At 55.0% G+C, this 8,319-nt stretch overlaps 4 protein-coding genes across 4 annotated transcripts; 3 read left to right on the top strand and 1 right to left on the bottom strand.

Annotated features, from left to right (window-relative positions):
* Positions 1-236: 236 nt before the first annotated feature.
* K437DRAFT_252756 (glycosyltransferase family 50 protein) lies at positions 237-2,129 on the bottom strand. Its single transcript, XM_013384364.1, has 2 exons — positions 974-2,129; positions 237-892 (listed from the first exon to the last, which is right to left on the bottom strand). The coding sequence occupies exons 1-2, from the start codon at positions 2,002-2,004 to the stop codon at positions 271-273; spliced, it is 1,653 nt and encodes a 550-aa protein (XP_013239818.1). The 5' UTR covers positions 2,005-2,129; the 3' UTR covers positions 237-270.
* Positions 2,130-2,288: 159 nt separating this feature from the next.
* On the top strand, positions 2,289-4,221 carry K437DRAFT_260347 (WD40 repeat-like protein). The gene is made up of 8 exons (XM_013384365.1): positions 2,289-2,429; positions 2,505-2,579; positions 2,667-3,000; positions 3,080-3,169; positions 3,243-3,450; positions 3,524-3,644; positions 3,714-3,973; positions 4,048-4,221. Exons 1-8 carry the CDS (start codon positions 2,427-2,429, stop codon positions 4,058-4,060), a joined length of 1,104 nt encoding a protein of 367 aa, XP_013239819.1. The 5' UTR covers positions 2,289-2,426; the 3' UTR covers positions 4,061-4,221.
* A 662-nt stretch (positions 4,222-4,883) lies between these two features.
* K437DRAFT_230165 (uncharacterized protein) lies at positions 4,884-6,465 on the top strand (the record flags this gene model as incomplete). The annotated part of the gene is made up of 4 exons (XM_013384366.1): positions 4,884-5,303; positions 5,377-5,412; positions 5,497-5,981; positions 6,060-6,465. The coding sequence occupies 4 exons, from the start codon at positions 4,884-4,886 to the stop codon at positions 6,463-6,465; spliced, it is 1,347 nt and encodes a 448-aa protein (XP_013239820.1).
* Positions 6,466-7,014: 549 nt separating this feature from the next.
* Positions 7,015-8,311, top strand: K437DRAFT_260349 (putative cytochrome b5). Its single transcript, XM_013384367.1, has 4 exons — positions 7,015-7,152; positions 7,485-7,546; positions 7,777-7,897; positions 8,120-8,311. The coding sequence occupies exons 1-4, from the start codon at positions 7,107-7,109 to the stop codon at positions 8,140-8,142; spliced, it is 252 nt and encodes an 83-aa protein (XP_013239821.1). The 5' UTR covers positions 7,015-7,106; the 3' UTR covers positions 8,143-8,311.
* The last annotated feature ends 8 nt before the right edge of the window (positions 8,312-8,319 follow it).

Here is an 8,319-nt window from a genome sequence, read left to right on the forward strand (position 1 = left end):
GAGGGCATCCCGCCTGACCAGCAACGCTTGATCTTTGCCGGCAAGCAGCTCGAAGATGGTCGCACTCTTTCAGACTACAACATCCAGAAGGAGTCTACACTTCATTTGGTGCTCCGTTTGCGTGGTGGCCAATAGGCGGTCTCACATGCCCCCAGCTTTCTCATATCACATGCCAAATGCTTGGATTGTAGTCGTCACAACACGCTGCAGAGCTCTCTGAGAGCTATCATTAGTTTGTTGCGCATTAATGTTTGCATTGGTTTCTATATATTATTGTACACTGGATGCTGCTTTTGCGGCTGTCATCTGCGTCATGGCAGCATCTTGCAACCTCACTCGTCCCCATGCCTTTACACAAGACACGAGCACCCACGCTTGCACGGTGAGGAACACGAGGCCGGCAAGCCAGACGCGCAAGTAGTTGTCCTGTGCTTTATTTTCCAGCAGGTAGGCTTGTGACAGCCACAGCGCCTGTGAGCTGATCCACCCACCCAAGGTCACAAGCCCATTAAGGACGCCGAAGTCTAAGTCGGGGAGTAGGACGGGTAGGAGCCATAAGTACCAGAGGAAATACTGGCTGGTGATGACCTTGTTCCAGTGCACGAACGCCATCGTCTGCGCAAAGAACGCGGCGACGAGGTCCTTGCTGCCGATGCTGAAGCCGAGGTACGCGACAAGCAGCAGCTGCGGGACGAAGCTTGCGAGCGGAGAGGTGAGCAGCGTGAGGATTTCTGCTGGGAGCAGCTTGGACAGCGCATTACCAGCGATCTGGCCCGAGGTTGATGGTACGGTGGAGAGGTATGTCGGCAGGAAGAACGCAGAGAAGTTGTGCCGATGGTCCTTGCGATGAATGTGATAGAGAAAGCTGTGCTCGATAAATGGAGTACCCCAGCTGCGATTGGACGAGGAGCAGAACAGAAACGTCAACGACAGTACTCGAAGGAAACGCCTGGCCGAGGAAGGCTCTACTTACAGCCCATATGCGACGAGGTTGATGATAGCGAATGCAAAGCCCGCCACGATAGTGAAACGGATGATCGGCAGCTTGGCCCCTCCTGTGCTCGCGAAGAGGTGGGCGACGATCGGTGCAGCGTATACGATCGGATAGATCTTGAAATGTACTGCTATCGCGAGCACGATAGGCGCAGCTAGACCTGTAAGTGACCACTCCGATAGTGGCTCCGCCGCCTCAGCAACGGGTCTCGGGTCATGGTCCTGAGCTGCACCGTGAGCTTTGGCAAGCTGGTCTTGCGCGGCTGCTAACCCTTCTGGCGGGAGTTCCGGGTTGTTTTGCAGGAAAAGGTAGAGAAAGAGCAAGACGAGGAATCCGAGTATACTCTCTGCGGATCCGCGCGCTGCGATCTGCATGGGCATGGGGTTGAAGAACCATAGCAACGAGACGATCCGCGCGGCATATTTCGCTGATACTCGAGTGCGCCGGCGCCCTTGGACAAGCTGCCACATGAGGACACCGCATGCCAGATCTGCAATCAGGAAAAAGCATTTACCCAAATCACGGGGTGCTGCACGGATGGAGTATATGGGCGAGAGGAGGACGGCGAGAAAGGGAGTGTACCGGTAGGTGGGCCGGGCGTACGGATCACCAAGACTTGACAGTGTTTTGAGGAGAGGGCCCAGGAGCTTGTAGACAAATAGCGCCCACCGAAATGCAGTATCTTGTGCCGCCTTTTCCTGCTCTTCCGAGCTCCACGACCGTGGATCTTGCTGCAAGACGAAGCGAGCGATGATGGGCACCATACCACGTGCGCACGGCAGGTTTGGGCCGTACGCATTCTCCTCGATCATCGCATCTGCTGCATCGACCGCAAGCGCCTTCTGCAGGGGACATCCTCTTACGACGAGCCGTGCCGCATCGGTGAATACCGAGTAGTCGACATCCTCGAAACGTAAGGACGTGTGCGCGTCTTGGTAGTGGCCCCACGCCAACATACTCGCTCGCAGTGCCGCTCCGCCGAGGAGGTTGACTGCGAGTGAAGTGCTCATCTCGGGAGAAAAGCATGCAGACTGCCGTATGCATGGACTCTACTGCTCCCTGACCTGCACGTGACGACAACCGTCTTTGGTTATGGCTATATCGATTGCGATCTACGGTCTGCTGAAGTCGTATGATGGACTTGATGGTGCTCTGTGCGGGGTGGGTGTGTTCTTCCTGTTAGGGGAAAGATATGCCTCACGCGCACACTCTACCGCAAGTACATAATTGAGATGAGGGCGAAGAGTGCGGCGCCGCCGCTCGCCCGCGCCATGCCTCGTCGATGGAGGTTGGACTTCGAAGTACACCTTCTTAAAGCTCGTCTTGTGTTGATTTAACAAGCAGATGTAGAGCATAGCCGCGAATGAACTCCAGGTGTACAACGTCAATCTGACGATACGAGAGCAGGATAGTAAAGACACGAATAGATAAAATGGTAAGCAGGCCGATCTGGATGCACCAGGCAGTAGCGGTGCACGCAATCTGACCTTCACTGCTCGACCGCGTCCAGGCGCGAGCAACTGGCGCCAATGCTGCGGCCAGCACAGATCCCAAGGCGATCGAGACGCTCCATGAGGACATGATTGTAAGTATCAGAGGCTATCAGTGAAGGTTGTAGAACGAGCGCGAAAACGCTGACTCGGTGGGCTGGATACGCTCCATCTCAAAATAGCATGATGCCCAGTTGGACTTCTACGGCCGCCGGCTCGCGACTTGCTCCTCAGACCGGACGATCAAAGTCTTCGACGTTGTAGATGGAGCAGCTGCAGGGCAGGGAGAGACGCTGAGGGGGCACGAAGGTCCAGTCTGGCAGGTTGCGTGGGCTCACCCCAAGTTTGGCTCTATCCTGGCATCGTGCTCGTACGATGGTAAAGTCATTATTTGGAAGGACGAGGGTGGAGCGAGCACGAATGCTAGCAGCCAAGGGCCATATGGAGCGCGTGGGGGCTATGGTACACAATCAGGCTGGCAGAAAATCAAAGAGCATGCCATGCATACAGCTAGTGGTGAGTCTGCCTTGATCTATCCTTATCCGGATGTGGGGGTAAGCCCTTCACGCTGATGGTTGCTGCGCCGACACTCCAGTCAACTCAATCGCTTGGGCTCCGCATGAGCTTGGAGCGATTCTTGCTTGCGCCTCTTCTGACGGCAACATCTCTGTGCTGAGCTTCAACAGTGAGTCTGTCATTTAGGGGAGCACGCTAATGGCAAGCAATCTCTCACACATGATCTCGAAAATATCTGGTAGACGACGGCACCTGGGCGGTCGACATGGTCGCTGCGCACCCTATCGGCTGCAATGCCGTCTCTTGGGCGCCGGCAGCTGTGCCTGGCTCTCTCATCGCTGCGCAGCAACCAGCTGGACCCGGGGCACAAGGTGCAGCAAGTCCTCTCCCAAGCGTGAGGAGATTCGCCAGCGCCGGCTGCGACAATTCGGTAAAGCTTTGGGAATTTAAGTGAGTCTTTCACATGCTCGGCGATCCGACACAGGTACAAGTCTGCTGAACTGGGCCCCATCGCGTCATGTAGCCAAGAGCAGAACAGATGGGTGGATATCGAGCAGCTCGTCGGGCACAGCGACTGGGTCCGAGATGTTGCCTTTGCCCCTAACATTGGTCTTCCGCGGTCTCACCTCGCGACCGCTTCTCAGGTATGGCTTCTAATCAGGCCTTTGCTCCCCCATGCGCCAGAGTTCTGACGTGCCATGTCTCCTTCGTAGGACCGAACTGTGCTCATCTGGACGCAAGACACGTTGACCTCGCCGTGGACAAAAGTTGCGCTCAACCCGACGTCAGGGAGTGCGCCACAAGGAGCAGCATCAACTGGAGGAGATACACCGACATCGGCAGGCAAGTTCCCCGACACGGTCTGGAGGGTCAGCTGGAGCGTTAGCGGGAATGTTCTCGCCGTCAGCTGCGGCGACGGCAAGATCACCCTCTGGAAGGAGAACCTCAAAGGTGGTTGGGAATGCATCAGCGAGTGAGTGTAGAGCTTTCTTGGGTGCCGCTGGCAGGAGGCTCGACATCGGATCTAACAATTCTTTACCGGAACAGGATGGACTCATAAGGGAACGAGCAATGTGGAATGAGATAATAAGAACATGAGGCACTTGCCTGGCGCTGCTTTAGGACACCGCGCTGATTGCACTGGCATCCTGGCGTCGGCGAGCCGCCGGCTGAGCTTTTGTCACATGTACGAACTGAAATCAATGCATAGGCTCGAGAATGTCCGCGTGGTGACGGGTGTGCAAAGGAGTGAAGAGTAGCATACATATGAGTCCATCGAACCCAAATTGGCGGGGATTGTTTCCTCTGGACTAAAGTGGCCGAAGGACCCTCTCCGCTCTCTCAGTGTGGCAGCCGTGGTTGCTCCACCCCACGCTGATGACCTCGAGTCACGCAAAATGCAAACACCATGTTGACAAGATACATTCAATCTCGTTTCCAGTTGACCATCTAGTTGAGGCATCCTAGCAAGCTGGTGGCTGGCTTTCCCCAAGCACGTTAGACGAAACGTACAGTGCAGCACCTGCTACATGACCACGTGACGCCAGCGCATTCTCATTAGGTGCTCTCATTGAGTAGCCAGACCTAGCCCACGCTCTCCCCGCGCCTCAAGCCATCAGCGTGCGCTACCTCTAGCTGTGCCTGACTTCTGCCTAAGCAAAATTACAATGAATACACCATCGAACAGCAACGCAGTGCAGCCTGCCGCTGCAAGTAAGCAAAGGACCTCGCGCACGGTCGGAACGTCGACGTCCACGCCGATGCAACCGTCCTCGTCCAGCACAGGGCAAACGTACGAGCCCGACACACGGCTCTCGCACGACGAGGAAACGCGAGCATTGCTCAGCCCCACATTTACTAGCAATGAAAGAGAAGGGAGGCGTATGGCGCCTGATTGTCATGATGAAGATGACATAGAGGAAACGGGAACATCAATAGCGACAGACGATGACGACGATGCACATGGCCAAGAAAGCGTGCCACAAGGCGTGCCGTTCCCGAGGCAGCCGAACGCTGGCAGGCCTTTGCGGCCTAAAAACCATCGCAAGAAGAAGGTGCAAAGGGGGATGAACAAATGGCTGCTTCGAAACCAAGGCCTCCTGCTCATCGCCTTGGCGCAGGTCTTTATCAGTTGCATGTCGTTCTTCTTCAAGGTTCTTAATTCGCTCGATACTTCATCCAAAGTCTCCGCGAACGAGATCATTTTGATACGCATGAGCATCACCTGGGTCGCGTGTGTCACTTACCTTTGCGCAACGGGCGACAAGAACCCAATATTAGGGCCGCCAGCGGTGCGACACTTAGTGAGGCTTCAAAAGACACATATTCCCGACCTGAAATTCGTGCTGATCCAACTCCTTGACTTGACGCACTTAGCTAATGCTGCGAGGTTTCTTTGGGTTCTTTGGCTTGGTAGGCATCGAAGGGCACTTAGAAAGATGCCGTCCTGCAAGCAATTGCTAACTGGATTTCGAACTCCTTCGAATATGCTCCCAGTTTGGCCTCTACTTCAGCCTTCAGTATCTATCCCTGGCAGATGCGACGGTCATTACCTTCCTCAGCCCGCTAGCGACCAGCATTGCTGGATACATCTTCTTGAAAGAATCTTTTACATTCCAAGAAGCGATAGCGGGTCTCGTCAGCCTCGTCGGCGTTGCGCTGATCGCAAGACCGAAATTTCTTTTCGGGCCTGCAGCGGACTCTGACCTCGACCAACCCATCGAGCCAGAGTCGTGGAGCGGGCTGGCAGCAACATCAGTATCAGGAAACCTAGCCTTGCCGAATAGAAGCGACATTCTACTGGCAAACAGCGGCGCGTCGGTGCTTGCGGCTGGGATGGCAGTGGCAGGCGAGGTACTAGCCCTTGTGGCGAGTGCATCAGAAGGCTTTGCACAGTTGGCTACAAACGGCACCGTGCCGACGCACGGTGGGTCCAAGGAACCAGCTGACGTCACGGAAGCGGAGAGGGTCTTGGCTGTGGGGTGAGTACATGAGCCCCCTCTCCACCTTATACGGGCATAAAACTGACGCACCTCTATTTGCATTTTGTGACTTGCCAGTGTGGCACTGCTCGGTGTCATCGGGTCTGCAGGAGCTTACGCGACGATCCGGTGCATCGGCACGCGCGCATCAGCGCTGCACAGTGTCTCCTACTTCAGCCTTTGGTCAACCCTCGTCGCCGGCTGCTTCATGTTGATCACAGGGGAAAAGATCGTCGCTCCGCAGGAGTTACGGTGGGGCGTGCTGCTCTTCTTCATCGGCATCTTTGGTTTCTTGGCTCAGTTTCTCGCCGGAATGGCTCTGCAACGCGAAAAGGCGGGCAGAGCCGCTAGCGCGGTATACCTGCAAGTTGTCTTCGCCACCTTTTTCCAGGTCTGCCTGCTGCACATCCCGCTGGAGCCGCTCAGCGCACTTGGTGCGTCGATCATCCTTGCTGCCGCCCTGTACGTCACGCTACTTAAATAGGCGCCAAATGAGGGGCAGGTACACAGCAGCAGCAGCAGCAGCCGAACATAGTGCAACATTTCCTTGCGCATTCATAGATACACATCTTCGCCACATCCTCACAGACCTGTTCCGCACCCTTGTGACAGCGATTTGCATTGTTACTGTTCATTCATAGCAACTCCCACTTGCTTGAGACGAGCAGCTTCGAGAAGATGATAGTCATTTGCCATCATGCCATCTGAGAGTAAGGGATTGTGACGAAAGCGGTGCCTCTCATTGGCTGCCTGCTGTTCTCGGTCATCGAGGTCGTCTCTGTTTCGGCGGGCTCAACAGTTAGCAGCGCTTTGGCCTTGTGCCCACATTCGCCCGCCAATGGCCGTACCGGCTATGTATCGCTTAGCGCCCGGTGTGTGCTATCTAGTGCCTGCTTTTGTGCCCGCTCAATCCGGAACAACCCGCCCGATCTTCGGGGTTTGTGGCCAGCATGTTGACAGGTGTTCTCAACCAACGTCGAGCACAACCTCATTGCTCAACCATCCTACCACCTATGGTCTCCCCCTACTTCCCCTTCGCTCTGGAATTAAATTTTATACAGGCTCTGTGCGAAATCCCCCGAGACCTCCCCACAATTTACACGGACATCCGTTCAGAAAGTCAAAATGTCCAAGGTCTTCGATGCCGAGGAGGTCAAGAAGCACGCCAGCGGTGAGTGTATTGCAGAACGAAAGGCTGGTGTCGACCGGGTCATAGCTGCGAAGGGCGAACAATGGTCGATATTCAATTGGCATCCATTGCCTTAGCTCAAGGCAACATCGTGCCGCTCACAAGTCACAAAAGACGGCAAGGGCCCTCCAATAAAAGCTACCCGAGGCGAGCCGGCCGTCCTCCTGTTTCATAAGTCATGTGACGTAGAAGCGTGCGCGTGTTATCACCAACATTGCTGAATCCGCATATCGAAAGAACCATTGATGACGGCCAGCATGGCTGATGCTTTCACTCTCCTCGTGTATCTCCGTTATCGGAATCGCCACCATCAGAAAAGTCAGCATGGGTCGTCGTTGACGGTCAAGTCTACGATGTCACTGACTTCCTCGATGACGTGAGTTCCCATTGCTGCCACTGTTGCTTTATAGCAAGTCGAGTTCAACGCGACTGACTTCCCTTGCCTACCCTTTGTTCGATCCTTCACGACATCGTCTTCGTGCATTCCTGGTGCGAATCTTCACCCACGTTGTCCCCGCCTTGTCGACACATCCCCTTTACTCATTTACCCACCGTTTCCCGACTCCCCTTCGCTGTCCTACGATCATCCATTCCGGAAATTTACAGCACCCGGGTGGCAAGAAGATTCTTCTGCGAAATTGTGGCAAGGATGCCACTGACGCATTCTGGTCCTACCACTCGGAGAAGGTCATGGAGAAGCAAGGCAAGCCGCTCAAGATTGGCCAAGGTGAGTCTTTCGTCTTCCTTCACTCCGTATGTGTACCGAGATCCAGCAGCTTCGACAATGGTGTCGAAGTTCGGAGCCGGGGTTGATGTGGAGAAGCATGAGCGCACCAGGCAAAAAGAGACTACTAGCACTTTTGGCTGGTTTCGAAGCTAGGCGCCGGTATCGTTCGAGGAGAGCAACCGCTGACACGTGCGCTTCCCATCTGCGACCTGCTACCCACAGTCAAGGAGGGCTCAAAGCTCTAATTAAGCAGACAGCCATTACATGAGAGGTTCGTGTGTGGCCGACGATGTCTGCTTGCTTGCAATCCACGTACGACGTTTATCAGCATTACACTCGCCGCTCCCTGCGACTCTTTCTGATGTCAAGCAACATTTGGCGAAGGTATGACCGCTTCTGTTGGCTTTATCTGAGATGGGGGG

The sequence above is a fragment of the Tilletiaria anomala genome (assembly GCF_000711695.1).
Source record: "Tilletiaria anomala UBC 951 chromosome Unknown K437scaffold_206, whole genome shotgun sequence".
Classification (NCBI taxonomy): Eukaryota; Fungi; Basidiomycota; class Exobasidiomycetes; order Georgefischeriales; family Tilletiariaceae; genus Tilletiaria; species Tilletiaria anomala.

What these genes read in the sequence shown, in the direction of transcription:
- K437DRAFT_252756 (XM_013384364.1), bottom strand. Translation starts at nt 2,004, where the DNA reads ATGAGCACTTCACTCGCAGTCAACCTCCTCGGCGGAGCGGCACTGCGA. An exon ending in AACCTCGTCGCATATGGGCT is followed by an intron (nt 893 to 973) that starts GTAAGTAGAGCC and finishes GTCCAATCGCAG; the next exon opens with CTGGGGTACTCCATTTATCG.
- K437DRAFT_260349 (XM_013384367.1), top strand. Translation starts at nt 7,107, where the DNA reads ATGTCCAAGGTCTTCGATGCCGAGGAGGTCAAGAAGCACGCCAGCG. An exon ending in GGTCAAGAAGCACGCCAGCG is followed by an intron (nt 7,153 to 7,484) that starts GTGAGTGTATTG and finishes CGCCACCATCAG; the next exon opens with AAAAGTCAGCATGGGTCGTC. An exon ending in TCACTGACTTCCTCGATGAC is followed by an intron (nt 7,547 to 7,776) that starts GTGAGTTCCCAT and finishes GGAAATTTACAG; the next exon opens with CACCCGGGTGGCAAGAAGAT.
- K437DRAFT_260347 (XM_013384365.1), top strand. An exon ending in TGCCATGCATACAGCTAGTG is followed by an intron (nt 3,001 to 3,079) that starts GTGAGTCTGCCT and finishes CCGACACTCCAG; the next exon opens with TCAACTCAATCGCTTGGGCT. An exon ending in ACCTCGCGACCGCTTCTCAG is followed by an intron (nt 3,645 to 3,713) that starts GTATGGCTTCTA and finishes TCTCCTTCGTAG; the next exon opens with GACCGAACTGTGCTCATCTG.